We start from the raw sequence: 20,300 nt of genomic DNA, 5'->3' as shown, positions 1-20,300 counted from the left end.
GAGTTGTACGGAGTCATCCGGTGTCGTCCGAAGTCGTCTGAAGTCGAAGTCATCCGGAATCGTTCGAAGTCATCTGGAGTAGTCCGAAATCACCCTGTGTCGAATCGAATCGTAGAGAGTCGAAGTCATCCAGAGACGTTCGGAGTCATCCGAAGTCGTCCAGCCGGAGTCATCCAGAATTTTCTGTAGTGGTCCATAGTCGTTCAGAGTCGTCCGGAGTTGTCCGGAGTCATCCGGAGTCGTTTAGAGTCGTCCAGGGTTTTCTGGTTTCTTGCGGAGTTGAAGTCATCCGAAGTCATTTGGAGTCCTCTGGAGTCATCCGGAGTTGTTCAAAGTCGTCCGGAGTCGTTCAAAGTCGTCCGTAGTCGTTCAAAGTCGTCCGGAGTCGTCGAGAATCATTCGGAGCCGTCGAGAATCATTTGGAGTCATCCGAAGTCATTGAGAATCAATCGGAGTCGTTGGGAGTCATCCGGAGTCGTCGAGAATCATTCGGATCCGTGGAGAATCATTCAGAGTTGTTTGAAGTCATCCGAAGTCGTCCGAAGTCTTTTGGAGTTGTACAGAGTTTTCTGGAGTCGTCTAAAGTCACCCGGAACCATTTGAAATCATCCGGAGTCGATTGGAGTCATCTGCAGTGGCTTGTAGTCGGAAGACTGTAGTCGGTGGAATTTTTTATGGCCAGACATTTCATCTGCAACTCCGACTTCTGCTACGACTACGGTCAATTCGAGTCGCTATTCTTAGAAAAAAATACCTGTTTAAGAAGTGCGCGTGCCTCCTGCCGACTCTGACTGACTCCAGAAGACTTCAGAGGACTCTCAATCCAGACGACTCCGAATCCGGACGACTTCGACTCATTCGCAACTAGTGATTCCTAAATTTGCCGGAGTCGGAATCGGACGAACGATAGCAGGAGTCGGGTCGAAGTCGTGGGTGCGCTCCAGAGAGCACACCACTAGTGTATGTGTGTGTGTGTGTGTTTTGTACATAATTCTTCGTTTGCGTCGGTCGAGCTTGTACTGTACTGCCTGTGTGCCCCGTGGGGATCGCTTCATCATCGCGATGAAAGCGTCCGGAGCGGAGGTTTATTATTAATTGCGAAACCATTAGCCAGCAGCATGGAGGCCGTCGAAAAAAAAGGGTTGCATTGTATATGTGTGTGTGAGAGTGTTTTTATACCCTTCTCCCTTCGCCAACTTACCTATTTCCTCTAAGGCACACATAAATACTTCCGGGGCCATGTACGGCTTGGTGCCGGACATGCTGCAGGCGAGCCCGTCCGGTGGTAGCCGCGTGGCAATGTTAAAGTCCGTCAGATGCGCGTGTCCTGTGCGGCGAGAAAGTAAAGTAAACACGGGGGAAATTAGCAAAACCACCGCTCCACAATTATGCTGGTTTGTTGCGTTTGGGCACTGAGGCCAAGCTTTTCCTTCATTTTTTCTCTCTCTCTTCTCTTCAGTTGAGACGGAAATGGTTCCCTGGCAGTTGCAATCTCAGCTCCGAAAAACAAACAAAAAAACCTAACCATTTCTACAGCACAGAGTACTTTTGATGTTTCCAGTTGACAGCGCAGGAATAACAATCTCGGCCGCACGCCTTCCTACCACCAGCGCCGTACCACTTGCCTGGTGGCGAGACACGGGCAAACCGATCGATCGCCGTTCAACGTGTAGTCGTTCTTTTTTTACTGCTGCTGCTGCTGCTGCTGTGCACCGGGCACTTGAAGGCTAACCACCGGTTTCCCTTGCTTTGCCCTGCTGCTTTCTTTATGTGCAACCGGGCCAAGCGGGTCACGTGTCTTATCTGTAGCGTGCCCGGGACGTTTGAGCGCTGCCTGCCAGGTTGGGCTGCACTTCAAACGTGCCAAAGATTATGACATGAAATGGCGAGCGCTTGGGCGTACCGAGAGCTGCACCGGAAAGGAGATGCGAGCCGTTCGGATGGTGATAGACTTGATCCTTTTTGTGAGTGTGTGTGTGTGTTCACTTCGCCGTACCAGAGTGCTTTTCCCCCGTTCGCTCAAACGTTTGCAGACTGTCGGTTTTGTGCTGGCGCACGCCAAAACTCTGTTGACGATGTGTGCCGATACGCTTGCATGTGACGAGTTCCTTTTTGTTCTTCTTGTTTTGGGCAAGTGTTGAAGCGTTACAAGGAGTTTTTTTGTTGTTGCTGCAATCAATAGAAGCTTACCTTGCAACATTATGCGAGATAGAATTGTTGTCAAACCGATGTCAAAAGTGCCACGTACAAGAGCGTCAAACGAGAGGCTGTTCAAAAAAGGGAGCTTTGTCGTGCGGATTGCATACCGGATTTTGGTTTGTCACCGAACGGATGGCGCCTGCAGGTATGCCAGCACCGATAGCACCGGCAAACGCACTCGGTGCTGGGCTCGGATTGCATACATTCGGGCGGATGTAGGCTTATTGTGTGACAGGATTGCAGTACAAAGCGCCTACAGTTTTTTTTTTATATTCTTCCCGCTTTGCAGAGCAGCGCTCCTAGTGACAGCAAATCGAACTTCCTGCCTGCTCTTGGCCCGCCGCACACTACTTTACTAAGGCAAAACGGCGACGACGACAGAACCACCGCCACCGCTGGGATCAAAATGCGTTACGTTCAGTGGGTTTTCTCGCTCTCTCCCCTCGTCTCTTTATACCACACCAAACCACACACACACACGCACACACTTATACAATCGTAAATGCAGGCAATAATATAGCACTCACCCCGTCACCCACAGGAAGCAACAAATTCCCTTTCCGGGATGGTCCCACGGTCTTCCGAATCGGTCCAGTGTGGCCCATTTTGACAAAAAAAAAAGCAGTTGCCCAACCCGGAAAAGCGGGGTTGGCATGGGGGAATTTAAAACTCCACGTTCCGGCCATTTAGAAGTGGAAGCCATCTCTGGAATGTACGTCGGGTTGTGTGTGTGTGTTTCGAAATGGTTTCCGAAGCGTTAGAGCGCTTCGCGATCGAGCCATCTGCGAAAGATTAGAAATGAATTCAAGAGCGTGGGATGTTTCGGGAATGGCGCGCAAAGGGCGGCAGCCTAATTCCAATCGGTAAGGCTATGGTATGTTTTCTTCCCCCTTTCTTCACCTCTTTCTTCACCCTCCCCCCTTCTTCTTGTCTTTCTTCGCCGTATAGCTTTACAACGGCGCGTTGCGCGCTCACTCCGGTCGAGGCAAAAGGGGGAGTCGTTTTGGCGGTGGCGTTTATTTCCTAATTTTATGGTTCCCGGAGGAGGAAGCCGACTCCAGCCGACGGCACAGGAGACAGTGAAGAAACGTGGAAAAAATAAAAATAAAAAATAAAATGAAGCGGAAATAAAAACCAAAGCGCAGTTTTTTGGCGATGGAAGTTGTGCCGGCGGCGAAGGAGTGCGCGTTCGAACGGATTTCCATGCCGTCCATTTGCTCCACACACACACACACACACATATACAAAGCAAATATATGTAAGTATGTGTGTGTGTGCTCTGCTTACAGATTAAGCTGTGACTGGGGAAGGGAATGAAGCGCGTGGGGACGGTAAAGGGAAGCATAAAATCAGGAAATGCGCCGAAAATCAACGGATTAAGGTGAATCTTGAGCATAAACGGTGTGCACACAATCTCGTGCCCGATCCGTTTTGTGTCCTGTGCCGCAGCGTGTGTGTGTGTGTTGTCAAAGGATAGGAAAAAAGCAACAACAAAAAAACACACACACACACAGTGCACGCTTACTACCAACGAGGGGTTGCCTTATCTGGAAGTGATGCCAGAAAAAAGTCAAGAAAACAGGGCATCGTTTGGATGGGTGCATGGGCGGCTTGTGCGAACGGGAGGCTCATTTGGCGCGGGCAAGGGTGGAAAGGCGGGGCAGTACGCCTGGGAATAATAAAGGGCAAAATATCTTCCTTTATTGCTGTCGTTTTCCATTTCCGTGGAGCGCGCGCTCTACGGGGAAGCGTCAAAAGCGTCAACCTTTGCAGCCAATTGAAACCGGGAGCTGCTCGAACATCCTGGCGGCAATGTGTGTACGTGATCGTAGCGCCCGGTTGAAGGATGACACCCGTGGACGACGTTTGTGGACGTGCCCGGACTGCCGAAACAGCAGCAGGTTTACCGGGCAGGCCTGGAGGATGCAAAGCAACAAAAAAGGCAGTTCACACTCTTTTTTTATTTTTTTTTGCTGGTGCTTGGCAGGTTCCACCAGCGCCGGCACGGCAGTGGAAACACATTAGGAGGTATTTGTATGTTAATAAGGGTCGGCTTTTGGAGGGAGGCGACAGCAGCGGGCACCTGGCAGGGCTAGAATAGTTTATGATATTTTTCAGCCAGCTTCCGTCGATTTTTTTTCTAGTGTCGACGGTTTTTTTGAGATGCTGCACGGATGCTATTACAATTATTGTTTGTTTATTCTCGCTGGTCACTATCTGCGGTGAGTGAATGGAAGCGAAACGAAGCGCTTTTGCGGTTATGGAAAATTAAGATACAGGCAATATGGTTTAGTGGGGCTCGAGAGAAAGGGGGAGGGAGAGAGAGTTTTAATCTCTTAAGTGAATTAGAGGCTTAGCATAATGGGTCAAATTTATTCTTTTCAGCATGAGCTACGCTTGAGCAAGCGTGCGGTGGGCTGAAACCGTTTTGTTCTTTTTCTGCACACAATCAACGGCAAATCCGATTTAAATAAGATGATTCTGTGGAGTGGATTGCATACCTTTGGGCTAACGTGTCGCTTTACGGTCCTATGATTGCGCCTGAATGTATGCAGCGTGCTTTGACTTCTACAATCGTATGCTTTGTATCATTCCAGCTATTGCAAAGCCAATGTTAGACGACTGCTAATTCTTTCCGCTTTGGAAGTTCAGGTGATGTCACCTAAGTTGTTGCAATTTCATTCGTTTGAAATTAAAATGTACGGTCAAGAGGATATGTTTTTTTCGATTACGAGAACCAAATGTTTTTTTGGACGTTATAATGAAAAGATGATAAGCTATGAAGCTTAATTAACTTTAAGATTGATCGAAATTGCTGAAAATCACTGTACAAATTCAGCTAAAATATTCTAATGCTGCATACCAGGTTCGTGTTCCGTTCCGAGTCCGGAATTCCTAAACTATTTTCTAAGCTATTTGCTACGCTAAATTCTACGCTATTCCTACGCTGTACATGTACTACCTGATATGATTTGTCGTATGAAACTGGAACTGTATCGGTTCCAGATTCGGGTCAGGACCGAATCTGCAAACAGTTCAGATATAAATTCTGATAAGCAATAACATCGGGAGTTATTTCAGGCCCGATATGAATTCATAATCCGTTCCAGGTTCTTATGCGTTAATTATCGGTTCCAGGCCCGGTATGGGTTCATGATCAGTTCCAAGACCGATATAGGTTCATGATCAGTTCCAGGACTGTTATGGGTTAATTACCGGTTCCAAGAACGGTTTAGGTTCATGATAAGTTCCAGTAAATATGGGTTAATTACCGGTTCCAGGGCCGGTATGAGTGCATGATTGGGTCTAGGAACGGTATGGGAACATGATCGGTTCCAGGACCGGTATAGGTTCATGAACGGTTCCAGAACCAGTAAGGGTTCGTCATTAGTTCCGGAACCGATACAGGTTCATGATCAGATCCAGGTCCTGTATAGGCTCATTATCCGTTCCAGGATTAGTATTGGTTTATGAACGGTTCCAGGGAGCTATAGGTTCATGACTAGTTCCAAGACCGGTACGGTCTTATCATCAGTTCCAGGACTGGTATGGTTTGATGACCGATTGCAGGACCGGTATGGTTTTATGGTAGGTACCAGGAACCTTATGGGTTCATGATCGGATCCAGCACCGGTATAGATTCATCATCAGTTCCAGGATCAATATGGGTTCATGATCGGTACCAGGACTGACATGGGTTCATGATAAGTTCCTGGACCGGTATGAGTTCGTTATTGGATACAGGATGGGTATGGGTACATGAACGATTCCAGAACCCGTATGGGTTCATCATCAAATCCAGGACCGGTATGGATTCGTGATAGGTTCCAGGACCGGAATGGTTTCATTGATGGTTCCACGTAGTTATGGGCTCATGCTGCGTTCTAGGACTGGTAAGATTTCATATTTGGTTCTAGAACTGGTATGGGTTCATGATCAGCCGGTTGTAATCGGTTTCAAGACAGGTACAGGACCCATAGCATAGGTTCCAGGACCAGCATAGGTGCAGTATCAGGTCCAGGAATGGTATGGGAACACCAGCTCCTGAACCACAAAGGAGTATGTGTCAGTTTCAGGATCGGTATGGGTTTGGCGTTAGATCTCTTAATCGTCGTCACCAGTTCCTCATTCTAATTGGATTCAAGGATAAGAGTGCGCAACTTCGCAAACCCAATCCGGGCAACTGCATTTGCAACATTTTCAACATCGCTATGTGTAGCCTGCAGGCGCCCAGCTCCGGCTAGATGGTCGGTTTTTGTCTTACAGCAAATTAGATAGAAGCTAAGCTTTCAGCAAGAGAACATTCGATTATTAAAAATGATTACTTTGCCTGCATGGATTGCATGCCCACGGAGCGTTGCGACAGCACCAGTGCTGTGCCCGGCTGTATGCAATTTACCTTTAATCGAAATTCTAATACGTTCCCTTTCTCCCAGGCCGAAGGGTTCGAAACGGTGCACCGCTTGTGCGGATCGTTGTTGCACGCCCCATAAACTCTGTTGCGTGCGAACGAAACGGGCGAAATTAAACGATTCCGGCGTAAGGCCTGGCCGGAGGACGGGTTTTTACTTTCCAATAAATTGCTTCTCTTCTCGCCCCTTAACCAAGTGGTCCCACAACCACAGCCGGAACAAGTGCTATGGGTCACAATGAAAAAAAAAAAAAATAATAAAGAAAAAGAGAGAGGGAAACGAACCCAAAGTGGGGCAAAAATTGGATCCTGTTTAATGAAATCACGTTCGCCCAAGTGCCACCGATCATGGCCACGATGGGATTCCACCACATTGTCATCGTCTTAAGGGGCTCTTTTAGAGAATGCGGCATCATAATAGGACACAATCTGCAATGCAGAGTGGAAGGGAAAACACACACACACACATGGAAATCTCACAGCCTCCGTGTTCCGCTCGCTCCGCACATCGGGTTCGATTTGAGGCGTGCAATGCGGCCCAAAATAATCATCCCCACTGTCTGCCCGTCGAACAGTGTCTGGCTGTGCTTCTTTCATTTTCCTTCCGTCGCTACCGTTCGATGCGTGACGCTGGGTTGAGGGTTGTCGCTTCCTGTTGCAAACAACAGCAGCAGCAGCAGCAGCAGCAAAAAAGCGCCTTTTCTCCTTTTGCCCTCAGTGCTTTCAGCAAACGCGCATGCAAACACCCTAACCGTAATCCGTTACAGAGGGAATCGTTGGCAAAGGGGTGGGAACGCACGGAACTCCGTCAATTGATTGGAAAATTGGATCCAATCGAACGGGAAGCTATTATTTCGAAGGTTTTGCCGCTTCTTCCGGCTCGCTCTGGAGCGCAGTCTCAGCGCCTCAGCGCCGCCCGCTCGGTCGGTCGGGCGTCGCCGGGCTGTGATTCTTGTCACCGTGGCCGAACCCATTTCCATTCACGGCTCGAGCCCTTATCTTGCTCTATAATTCTTGGCAATGGGGAGGGGATGGTCACAGCACAAAAAAAAAGAAAGCCTTTGCGGTCTGCTGTTTGTTGTTTCCGCTCTGAGTGGAAGGTTTCAGTGTGTGTATGTGCTTTTTTTTATGACAAACCTATAAAGGATTTCAGATCCTTTGATATGAGACTTCGTGTGTTTTGTTTTTTTTTTGTTCAAGCAAAATGTATTGTCTTGCTACTGTTGCGCTGATATTATCGAAGCTGTTTGGTCCATGATGAAGTGTTTAGGGCTTGGGGGAGGCGATGGAGGGGGATTTAGCACTCACGTACAGGAGGAAAAATTAATTACAAAAGCCAATCAACGGTCGGGTTTTGCAATCAATGGATGAAACCAAATCAAAGTGCAAAGCGTTCGGTCGGTGACGTGTTCTTTGTGTGTTTTTTTTAACTTCACGCAAAAAAAAAAAGAAATTCTCAAACGAACGTCAATCACGGAGGAGGAGCGATATTTCAAACACCGCCATGCCAGACGAAACCGAGCGAAGTTGTGGGAGGTATTTCCTTTGACGTTGGAAAAACGAAAAGAAAAAAAACATTCTCACTAGATGTTCTTCCGGTTCCATTTTCATTTTTAAAGAAAGTGATAAAAATGAGAGAAAGAAAAGCTCTCCCTTTCCCGAAACCAGCACCGACCAGATGGGTCGATAAGATGGCGCTTCTTATTGCGCGTCGCCAACTGCACTCCGTGCACGCGGCATGCATTTTGTCCACCCGGTGGAGAAAGAAAACAAAAAAAGAAGCAAAACCTAGATTGGCTGGCGAAAGCGTCCACTCAACCGGTGCTTGAATGGTCCGTGACACCGGACACGGTGCGGAAGGTAATGAGCTTACTGCGATAATTTCATTACACTTTTCGCTACTGTATCGAGTGCTGCTGATGCCGCTGGAAAGCACCCATTAGTAGCGGCATCTTCGACCGTCGAGCAGTGGCCGCGGCAAACCATCGCACCAACAGCCCGAGACGAAATGCGGATGCTGCAGCACGTACCGGGCGTGTATTATTGCAATCGACGCCGCACGTACGCGGTGTGTGGAGCTGGTGGGTTTGAGCTTTGCTTTTCGTTGCGCTGCCTGCTGGAGAGAGAGAGTGAAGCTCTTGCACTTCATAAAACCGCTTCTTTTTGCGCCCGGATGGAGCGTGCAGGAGTCAGGGCGGCCGGTAGCCAATTTGAAGACAATTAATATCCCGCCGCGCTTACTGACGCTCTTGCACGGGTACGTCTTTCAGCTCGGGCCTTGCTGATTGGCACTGTGGTGCTAATTGTTTTCGGGCTTGGTGCAAAGTAGTACCAAGTACCTTGGCTCCATGTGCGGTGGAAGCAGCCCACACAAATACCGGAAACTATTGACTAAAGCCTATCACGCCAAGCAAATTACACGAAATTTGGTGATATTTTGACATCAGGAGTTGTGTGAGTAGGTGCTGCCACACATTGTGGCATACATTGTGGCTCACGAAACTCACTTTGACATCTAGTACGTACTTGGAATGGTCCAATATAATTTTTTACCCTTTCAAGTTTAATTTTGATAGCCATATGAAGCTTTGACTATGATGTGCCATTCGATCACATCGTCTCTCTCTCTCTCTCTCTCTTTCTCTCTCTCTCTCTCTCTCTCTCTCTTGTTGGCCTGCTATCACTGGTTGCTCGGTCCCTGGGTGCAGCCTCCCATCTATAGAGACACCCGATCTAAGACAGGTCTAGCTTCACAAGATGCAGTCATTGAGGTCACTGTGCTCGGGCAGCTCAGCAAGCTAATGGTTCATCCTTCTCCTCCAAACCCCATGCTCGAACACACTGCCAAAGATGGTTCGGAGAATGCATTGCTCAAACCCAGAGCGTTTGTATCCTCTGCTCGAATAGTCCATGACTCATGTCCATAGAGGACCACCGGGCGATATATTTCACATTTCGAGTGGTCTCGAAGTCTTCTGGATCTCAGCTGTCGGTGAAGCTCATAGTATGCATGATTCCCTCGCACAATGCGTCTCTGGGTTTTGCTGCAGATATCGTTTTCCGAAGTAACGACCGTCCCGAGATAGCAGAACTCCTTTAATACCTCGAGATTGTCACCGTCAACTAGTACACTGCTCCCCAGATGGTCGGAGTCGCCTTCATCTTCGTCGCATTGATTCTCAATCCAATTCTTGCTGCTTCGCGTTTGAGTCAGGTGTACGCCTCACACAACTTCGCCGATGATGTCGATGTCACCCGCGATTCTTAGGAATTGAAGGAATCGGTAGAGGATCGTGCCACGGATGTTGTTGTCTAGCCCCCCGCTTTAATTGAAACCTTCCAGCGCGATGTTGAAGTTGCAGACAAGAGTGTCCGTCACCTTGGCTCAGACCCCATTGAGAATCGAACGATTCGGACGATCATGGTGGCCTCTAATAGGCGAATCAATGTCTCAGGAAAGTGGTACCCCTGCATGATGTCCCATAGCCTATTACCCAGGTACAGGATCTTGTAGGCGGCATTGAGGACTGTGGTGGCTCGAAAGTTCGAGCATTCCACTCTTTGTCTGCTTTTTTTGTAGTCTTGTTGGATGACACCCAGCTTCTACTCCTCCGGAATTTCCTCCTGTTCTTAGATTTTTACGATCAGCTGATGCATTTCGACGGTAAGCCAGAGATGGCGGGGCACCTCGCCATCTGCGCCAATGCTGTCGCTGGTGTTACTGCTGTGCTGCTGCTGTGGTGGTTGCCCTGTTCTGTCACTTGTACCAGCATCTCCTGCCTAAACTCCAATCAGGTATCCTTCAAAGTAGCACTTCTACCTTTCGATCACCTTCCACTCGTCTGTCAGAAGATTTCCTGCCGCATCCTGGCACTTTGCGGATTTAACAACAAACCCGCTTCGTGTCTCCTTCAATCTCCTGTAGAATAAGCGGGTGTCCCCCGTCCGGGAATGCTGCTCCAGCAGCTGTTTATCCGACTCTTCAAAACGGCGCTGCTTGGCCTGGAAGAGCAGGGCTTGCTGTTTCACGTATCACCAGACTTGGACCGTTTATGACGTAACATTTATGGTTTCATGGGTCATTTCAAGAATAATGCGCAAAATACAACGTGAAGAGAGAAAGATAAAGCAGCAATAGAGAAAGAAGACACGTTCATCCTAGCAACTAATAAAATCAGGAGATCGCGCAATCTAGAGCGTAAGGTGCCTATGAGAATTTTAGTGAGAATAATGGTCTCAAAATGCAGCGATGTGCCGAGCAATACATTTTCATAGCCCAAAAGCGACTTCAATAAAAAAGCGTGTACTTAAACGCTGGAAGTTTACGGTATGTAACAGGACGTGCTTGATTTAAGTATGAAATTAAACTTCTATATCATTTACTAATATCTTATTATTTTAATTTTTAAATCGATTAAAAAGCTCCTAAAAAGGTTTTATCCTAATAGGTTATGCTCAGCTGTAATTTATAAACCAATCATCACATTTTTTAAAACTTGCTCGAATTTATCTTTGCCTTCTTATGAATATGATTGCAGTGAGTAAAAATAATGATTTACACTCTTTCTATTCAGATTCACTGTGTTCTTCGCTATCCCTTCGTCCTGATTGGCCCTATTTTTGGTAAGCTATCTGTTTCGTCTTTGGAGATGTCTTCTTGTGCTTATATGTTTTACAGCGCCATCTGGTGTTTTCCCCGTAAGTTATTCGAGCTGTTCTTGACAGCTCGTTGTTTTGATGAGCATTTCGGCTGCTGATCTGCACGAGGTAGACATCATGCCAACACTTTCTTTTTTTCACATTTATTGCCGTAACTTCCTTGAATATTAAAAAACAAAAAAATTTAATTCGCTTGAAAAATTATGTAAGGACATTTCTAGAACACTGTTGCCATCCTTAAAAATCAAAGCAGTGCATTTTAAAATATTGTCGTCTAATGAGGCTCCTTTCATTTACCTCAATGTTATGGATTGCAATCGTTTAGCTTTACCAATCATGGCTGTACTGTTCCTAGTAATTCCTCATAGCTGTCATTGTAAACTAAGCCAAAGCAGTAAGCCAACACTCGTGTATATTTACAAGAATATATATTTTTTACATTGTTTTAGCTCAAATAAAGTAAAAGTTAAGCTCACTGTAGGTAAATAACTACACGAACACTATTAAATTCGTTACATTAAGGTACATTGACCGCTGAACCTAACATGTGAATGTTGTTACTATTAAAGTAAGTAAGCTTGTTTTGTGCTACTCATTCTCCCCCGGACTGTCTTAAGCTTGCTGAACGGTGGCACTTAAGTCCCTGTTTTGCTTCTACAGTAGAACGTCGATTATCCGGGAACGGATTAACCGGGTTAACATTAATTTTGTGCAGTAGCAATTGACATTTTCGAGCACGAATTATCGAGAGTTCGAGCAATTTCCCTTAAACTAGAAACTTACACTTCCCTTAAACTGCACCTGTTGAAGGGAATTTAGAAAAAGGCCTCTTAAATCAACTCTGGTGCGACTTTTTCGTCGATTTCTTGTAGATTCTCCTGGAAATGATGTTTGTTATCGTTATAAATGTTCATGTAGCCATTTTATACTTTAAAAATACATAAAATTTTCAAAATAATGTTGTAAAAAAATGGCCATCAATTTTGAACAAAACCCAAAGCATTGAATGTAAAATGGGTTCGACACCCAAATCCGACCCAAATCCACAATTTAGGGCGTATCGAGTACTAGTCGAGCAGATATGGAAAAATGATTTCGAGCAAATGTCACTTGGGTAGTGTCTAGTACTTTTTTCGAACTTCATTTTTGTTCATGAACAGTTGTTAAACCTACTTAAACTGGTTAGTTGTTGATGAAAATTATATTCTATTAATGATTAATCGATTGAAACATAGCAAATTGTTAGTAAAACTGGTGAATTTTATAACTTTTATATGAAATTGACATTTTTGGGCTTTTATGCGTGGATCTCGATTAACCGGTAACCGTCCGGTCCCGAGCTTCCCGGATAATAGGCATTCTACTGTATAAGCATCGCTCGTTTATCCCCACACTATAGTTTCCCACCACACTTAAGCGCTCGCTTTATTGATGGGCGCAAGAAGAAAAAAAGGAAGAAGAAAGAGAAAAAAGTGGAGAAAAAATAACAGCATAACCAAGCACCCGACACTCGATGCTCGGCTCGCAAGAAGGATTATGTTAAATTTCGCACATGAAGTGGCGCTTGACAGCGATGACAGTGGGCGCACCGTACGGGGCCGGCTGGTCTAGCTGGCCTCCTCCACCTCCCACTGCCCGGTGGCGTGGCGAAGTGGATCAAATAAATTTCTCTCCATCATCGCACTGTTTCCCTGGGCTGTCTCCCGCTGCTGCATTTGTTTACTTTGCCTCGAAGTATGTCAGTTGCTTTTCATTCGTTCTTCACATTCTTGCCCTGCTGTTTCACTGGCTGTTTGTTGTTGCCCTCCTCATGACTGTGTTCTCTCTCTCTCTCTCTCTCTCTCTCTCTCTCTCTCTCTCTCTCTCTCTTCCTCTCCCTCCAGCACTTTCTTCTGCGCTCGACGGGTTTTCGCGGTAGTTTGCTAGTGGTCATAAAATATGCAAAACAATTTCCCGCTCTTGACCAGCAGCTGTTCTCGAAAGGCAGGAGCGAGAGTTGGTGAAGGAGGATACGGGGAAAATTGTTCCATTCATCTCACTGTTTGCCGGCTGTCTGGCTCGTGCCAAAGCCACCGTTGCGCCCCGATATTTGTTTGCTTTGTTTGCCTCAAAAAGATGCAAAAGTAAAAGAACCGTGGCTGCCTCCGTGCCCACCGTGACATCGTTGGCCGCGCGCATTGGAAACGGTCAGCGAACGGCTTCATTTATTCTTTGCATGCCCCCCCCCCCCACTCCCACATGCCCATCATCGTTGCAAAGCAACTTTGCCAACTGCTGCTGGCTGCCAGCGGGGAAGGGTGGTTTTGTGTTTTTTTGTTCGCTACAAGTTTTACTATTATTATTATGTCGTGCATTCCAGCTTTTATGATGCGACTTTCCTGAGTATTTTTTTTTTTGTTGGATTTTTGTTTCTCAAAAGTTCCGCACTATTATAGATCGTTAAACAAACAAACGAAACTCAAGCCGACTTTTAAACGTTTGAATGTCGAACCTGCCGCACACGGTGCCGCAGGGCACCGGGCTTTAGCGACTTTACTATCGATGAGCAGCTGGCCGGGCGAGCTCGTTGCGCGTATTATCGTACCCTTCCGCGCACCGTCCACAGCAGCCGCTGCTTTTGCCGGCGCCTTTGGTGCACTACAGTTTCATGCTATTTGTTTTGCATGCAGCAGCAGTTCTTTGCCGGTGCCCGTAAACTTTATTCGCAGCAGGATGATTTCTTTTTTCGTTCTCTCTCTCTCTCTCTCACTCGCGCCCGTTGTTCCTTTGTGTTTGTGTGCATTATTTAAAGTTTTAGCAAATGGAACAGGGTAGAGGAAAAGTGCACTGTTCCATGCAGGAGGTTGAAAAAACGGATCGAGAAGGATTTGCGTTTGACTTTCAAACGTGACGTTAATTCTCTTCTCGGTTCGTTTTGTTCTGTCCATCCAGCTAAAGATGGATTCGTTGGTATTTGCTGGAAGTGCATAAGTGTATCCTTTTTGGTAAGTATCTAGGATGGGAAAAAGCACGAAACTGTTATAAAAGAAGGAAAAGCGTAATATTTTTTTTAAAATAAAAAACCCTTCATGAACAAATTAAGGAAAACACTTCACAACGCCCAAATGTATGCAACCCAGATGGATTTTTTTCGTCTTCAGTGTCAAAATTGTCTCAATTTATATTAATGAAAACCATTCACTTTTTTCACCGTTGAGCTACCGACACTGTTTGCTTGATGGGTTTCTACGAGCAAGCGCCAGCCTTCAGCGGCATATTTCATCACATCCTGTAAATAGTACATATGTTGAGCAATAACTTGCATATTTTCAGGTACATGCCAGCTCAGATGCTTGTACAAAATTATGCCGTGCAAATGCAAAGCTTATTAAAAATTCAAACCAAATGTATTTACCCTGTTTTACATATATTTCTCTCATCGTTCCTTTTTACTACATTTCCTTTGTTCTTTTTCACGAATTGCTTAAAATTCATTTTTGATTTGTCCTTTCTAAAATATTTTCGAGCATAGTAAAAGGTTAAGTGGGCCATTTAAACTTTGAAGACCGTAGGCGGAAATATCAGCTGTTTGCATTGTGTTGCAGTTTTCGAGCAGCTATCAAAGTTTGTATAGTGTACAGGTATGCTTATCCCAAGGTGTATGTATTTTAAAGGTTGATTTTGATCGCTTCTTCTGGGTGAGGTTGTGGGAGACCATCTGTTAATTCCTGCATACGAATTTCCAAAGCCTGTGTTCTCATAGCCTGTTTTGAATATTTTTGTTTTTGTTCAAATTGAACGTTTTTGACAGGACGAGTGAAAACTTTTGCTTGAACAGGCTTTTTGGTAGCTAGACGAATACACAAAACTTTCTTGATTCTACTCGCTAAAAGTTATTCAAACACGAGAAATACTGTTAATTGTAAGGTAAATCAAACCTGAACGACTTAATATTCATCTTTATTTCGATACAACGTCTTCAATGAGGAGACCAATGTTTGCTACGTATGTGCTGCTATGCAAAACGATTCGTTCTATGGATGTATATTTTACCCGTCATGTCAAATGTAGTTTTTTTTTATTCGTAAATTAGTTGTCAAACTATATGGGACGAGCCTACCTGGTCAACAAACACTTTGAATCTAGATTCCACCACCTGATTTGTTTAATGCACCTCGGAATGCATAAAAAACTCGACCTTGTTTTGAAATTGTTTCGAGCAGGTACTCGAATCTAATTTTAGCTTTGAGGCTGAAATAATCTCGGCTGGAAATCGCAGGCTAGTTTTGTTGTGTGGTATTGTATGGAGTGTCAACATGATTTTAGCCGCCAACTGTCAAACTCGCTACAGAAAAGCTGGCTAGTATCGTGAAAGACCCCAATCATAGATTAAACAATCTTCATTTGTGTAGAAAAGTAATCCGCAGGACGCACACTTCTCACCATTTTCAACAGCTGGTTGGTTTCAAAACTACTTTACGGCATTTAATTCGTTACAACGGGCAATGCCAACACTGGCTGTGCGCTAGCTCCGATGTACTATTCTGCTATGACAATAAAAAAACATGAGCTTTTTTTTTATTCAGGAGTGACGGTCCAAAAAGGCCGTATTGCTTAAAAGTAGAGTATACAAATATATTTCATGGCGCTTCAATCTATACTGGCTGGGAGACATTTCCTTGTAAAACATGAGCTTTTATCAATGCCGCAATTATTTGCGAAAGTGAGCAACTACCTCTCGATCATGTTCTATTTATTAAAATATTAATCTTTCCAGGCAGACTCCGAGTAAAAAGAGTAGTAGGAGTAGGCTTTTCTAGAAAGAAAACGCTTTTCTAGTAAGAGCCAACAATGTATGACAGCAACTTATAAGTCGCAGTATACCTTACATTGCTAAACTTACAATCTGTGTACTATGCCTTGGTACTTTAGCATCCACTGTACCTATCTACACAGGCGATGCGTCCGTGTGGTAGAAATATATCAGAGTTGAGATCACTCATCACACAAATAACTTATAACCAATCTTTGAAAAACATCAGACAACGGCAGCTTAGACCGGGCCATTCAATCACAGCGATCAAAGAGTACTTTACTGAAGAGTTATTTTACTCGCTTAATTATGATAGTTTTAGTTAATAGCGTTTCTGTAACCAAGAACAAATGTTAATATTTAACATCGATAATTAAAGCAAAGCGAATTGTAAAAGGCCTCGTCAAACAATAACTCAACAACAACAGCCTGCCTAACACTAATGTTCATAAATTCATAAAAATCGGGTTTCCTGTGAATTTAGTAGCTGCCATCAAATTTTGAATTTTGACAGTACGCAACAGGTTTTGCCTTTAAAGCATCAAGTTTTGACACTTACTGCACCTTTAATTGTCTGTAAGTTAAATTTTGTTTACTCTTATAGGAATCATGCTAGTTTTTTAAGGTATTTGAACAGATTTACAGGGTTTCTCACGATTTATTGGTTATTTCTCACCAATTTTTGGTGGGTTCCTTTAGTTTTTTGGTCCGTTCCCACGATTGTTTGACCGTTTTCCAGAATTTTTGGTCTTTTATATTAATATCCTTTCGGAAAATACCAATAAATTATGAGAACGAACTAAAAATCTATGAAATATGATAAACAAAATCGTTGGAACGCACCAACAAATCATGGGAACTGACTAATAAATCGTGGGATACGCTGTATGCCGATTGAAATGTCACATCATACAAATACTGTAAAGTTGATAGTTTTGTGAAATTATTCAGCCACGAGGCCGTCAATTTGTAATAAACTCAATTGAATTGATTAAACGATACAACTGTTGCTTGAACTATCAAAAGACGCTACACTTTCGTTCACAATCACGATCGTTCTTTTCCGCTTTATAATGCTTATCTTGTTCTATCAATCTTTCCTCGACATCTGAAGGTTCAACCCTTCTTTCTTGAAAGGGAAACAAACGATACAAAAACACACACACACACACACACACACACACACACACACACACACACACACACACACACACACACACACACACACACACACACACACACACACACACTCAAAAAAGATCTCGAAAATGGTCACAAACTGTAAGGGGGAAGCGATAAAATTATGAAGACGATTGTCAGTTCATATTCTAGTGCCGGTGATAAACCCCGAAAGCGGACCGAATCCGAACCAGGGGTGGGTGGGAGGCGAATATTAGGGGTGAGAAAATGGGGTGGCAGAATGAAAGTACACCCGAACAAGGCGAGGGCTGAAAGTGTCGGAATGTAAATAATATCCCAGCAAATCCGTCGTGACAATCGTCGTCGGCCGGCGTCGTGCGCCTGAAGGTAGGCAAAGTTTTCGCACTGTGACAGTAATGGACGAATAAAGACTTTTATTCAACAGCAGCAAAAAAGCAACATATTTTGCTCGTGTTTCGATTCGGCCTGTTGGTTTCTTGGCAGCCAGTTTGCTGGCCCCGACTTGTGCGCTGCTTTTTTCACACTCTCCGTTCTCTCTCTCTCTCTCTCGCTACTAGATAGTGCGGTACGGAGCGGGACACTGTATTAACCTTGGCCACATTCACTTACCTTCCTCATCCAGCAGGATGTTGTCCGGTTTGATGTCCCTGGAGGCGGCGGTTGACGTTGATCGTTTCCCGGGGCGATCCGGATATGGAACGAGAGACAGAAAACAAGCAAACACAAACATTGTAGTGTATGGTAGAGGCAGGATTTGATTTTATTGTTTGGTCATAAGTATTAAGCTTTAAATGGTGACATGCCCGTCGTCTACTCCCAAAATACACTTTGTTGGGCATGCTTGCAGCTTCATCAAACTCACATTAGGGTTGTGCTTTACCCCTCTCTTTTTTATAGGATAAACGAAAGCCTCCAGTTAATGATGATTCAACTCCCAATGTCAATAAAAACCCTTCTGATTCGGCGTGGCTCTGGTTCGCCGTGAATTATGTATTTCCCAGCGCCCAACCGGTCCGGACTGTTGCTTGCGAGCGCGTGGAACGATCCCACCGGCAGCAGCACAAACGAAAAAGTGCTACTACCGCCATCCAGGGTTCCACGTGGCGGAGCTGGTGGGAAAAAGTTTTTTAATTGGCATTTTTCCCGAACCCCGATGGGAAGCGACAAAAAAAAGAAGACACAACACGGAAGAGATGTGATTGCGGGTGACAACAGGGCATGAAGCGAGGCGCTCGTTGAAGCATTGCATGCTTTAAGGCGTGCGACACACACACACATACACAAGATTGATGTTGACTCGCCTCGGTGGCTGGTGCGCTTTAGCGGCGAACGATGTTTGGTGTTTTAATTTTAGCCCGCCGCCCTGCTGCCGGCTGGTGGATACCCCTAATTATGGGCCGTTGTGTGTGTGTGTGTACTGGAAAGAGGGAGGACGGATCTGCAGATCGGTTGAAGCTGAACACACTCATTTGAATGTATGTGTGTGTGTGCTTCAAGGTGTGCCTTTGTAATTAAAGGAAAATTACGTGCTAATTGGATGATTAAATTTCGGCAAACGGGAAGGCGCCAAGGACGAGAGCGGCTGGCTGTGCACGTGAAGGCACCGGTATCACACCGGCGCTGCAATAGATAGCAGCACCATCCGGGCACGTGTCTCGTGTAGGCACGGTTTTTGTTTGCAGCAAAGGAGAGACCAGCAAAACACGAAAACCAAAGCAGCGAAAGCAAAGGATCGGTGTGTCGAAAGAGACACAACAGTGCTGTTACAACTCCTCGGTGGTAATGGTTGAAGCTTGTGAATTCTTTATCGAATGAGAATCACACAAAGAATTGAGAATAGGGCAAAGAGGCATGAGGTGATGCTTGGCATGCCTTCCAAATTTCACATTCACATTAAAAAAGTTTTAGGAATCGTGATGGTCAGTCAGCGATTTCTTGTGCAATGTTAACAGAGTTTTCATCAGAGAATCGGATAAAAGAGTTCAATCAATTAACGTTTCATACTGCAGAAAAGAATTCTTTGGAAGCGATAAAACGAATCATTGATTCGTCGAGTTGTTTTTCAGTAATGATTCACCCACAAATCAGGCTCGACGAATTACAAATGAACTAAATGAGCCACACACACACATGAAACATAAGCAAGGTGAATCATGAGCGAGTGATAAGTCACTGCTAATGATTATATTTATGTAGATTTGAGTCTCAAAAGGGTTGAATAATCATTGGTGATTCATCGTTCAATCGAAGAGAGTTGTGATTGTTATTCGACCTTTTTTCAACCTTTTGTTTGAAAATTTTTGTGCCTTTTAGGAACATTTAGTTCATCCATAGTTTTCATCATTCAAACTGAGCGATTCACTGTGAAGAGTCTGATTCAGTACATTTTGAATGAACTGAATCAAATGGAATGAACAATTAGCAGTCGTCGATTGGTTGATATTTGATACCTCGTCATGCTGTACGGTGGTCTCTTTCAGTGCAGTAGGCGAACATTAGATGAGATAGAGGCCACTGTACCAAAACATCAAAAAGGAAAGTGTAGTAAGTTATTTAATGGTATTTAACACTCAAATGTCCCGCAGATAGGTGCATTTTAAAGAAATTCGTTGTAAGATTCAAGTTCATCAACTCAATTCAACTCTCTCTCTTTCTCTCTCTCTCTCTCTCTCTCTTTCTCTCTTTCTCTCTTTCTCTCTCTCTCTTACACACAAAAACACACACACATATACTAAGTGCATGTAAAAGAGTGAAAAACGAGGAAGAACTGTTCTTAATTAATGCTTATTACTTGAAAAGGGACAGCTAGGCGCAGCGCAAATTTTCCAGAAATGTTAACAACCTGCTAAGATTCAAATGCAGATGACTCTAGGAAAAATAATGCGAGTTGTCTATAAACTATCAATTTCCTATTTTTTTAACTTAAAAAAAAAAAACTCGCATCTTATAACTTATAACCAGTGCTGCAAAATGTCACTGTCAATGTCATAAAAAAATCTGAATGAAATAACATCCTTATCAGCGTCACGTACTCAATTGTGATAATCAGAGGTGATACTCAGAACGGTTGGTGTGACT

At 44.6% G+C, this 20,300-nt stretch overlaps 1 protein-coding gene across 1 annotated transcript in view; it reads right to left on the bottom strand.

Moving 5' to 3' along the window:
- LOC121595416 (serine/threonine-protein kinase 32A) overlaps positions 1–20,300 on the bottom strand; it is a 78,959-nt gene that overhangs the window by 4,104 nt on the left and 54,555 nt on the right. The window contains exons 7-8 of the mRNA XM_041919385.1: positions 17,832–17,869; positions 1,202–1,327 (exon numbers count right to left, since the gene is read on the bottom strand). Of these exons, the coding sequence (XP_041775319.1) occupies positions 1,202–1,327; positions 17,832–17,869 (164 nt within the window). The remainder of the gene's footprint in view (positions 1–1,201; positions 1,328–17,831; positions 17,870–20,300) is intronic.

The sequence above is a fragment of the Anopheles merus genome, chromosome X (assembly GCF_017562075.2).
Source record: "Anopheles merus strain MAF chromosome X, AmerM5.1, whole genome shotgun sequence".
NCBI classification, from domain to species: Eukaryota; Metazoa; Arthropoda; class Insecta; order Diptera; family Culicidae; genus Anopheles; species Anopheles merus.
This window is presented reverse-complemented; position numbering and strand designations above follow the sequence as displayed.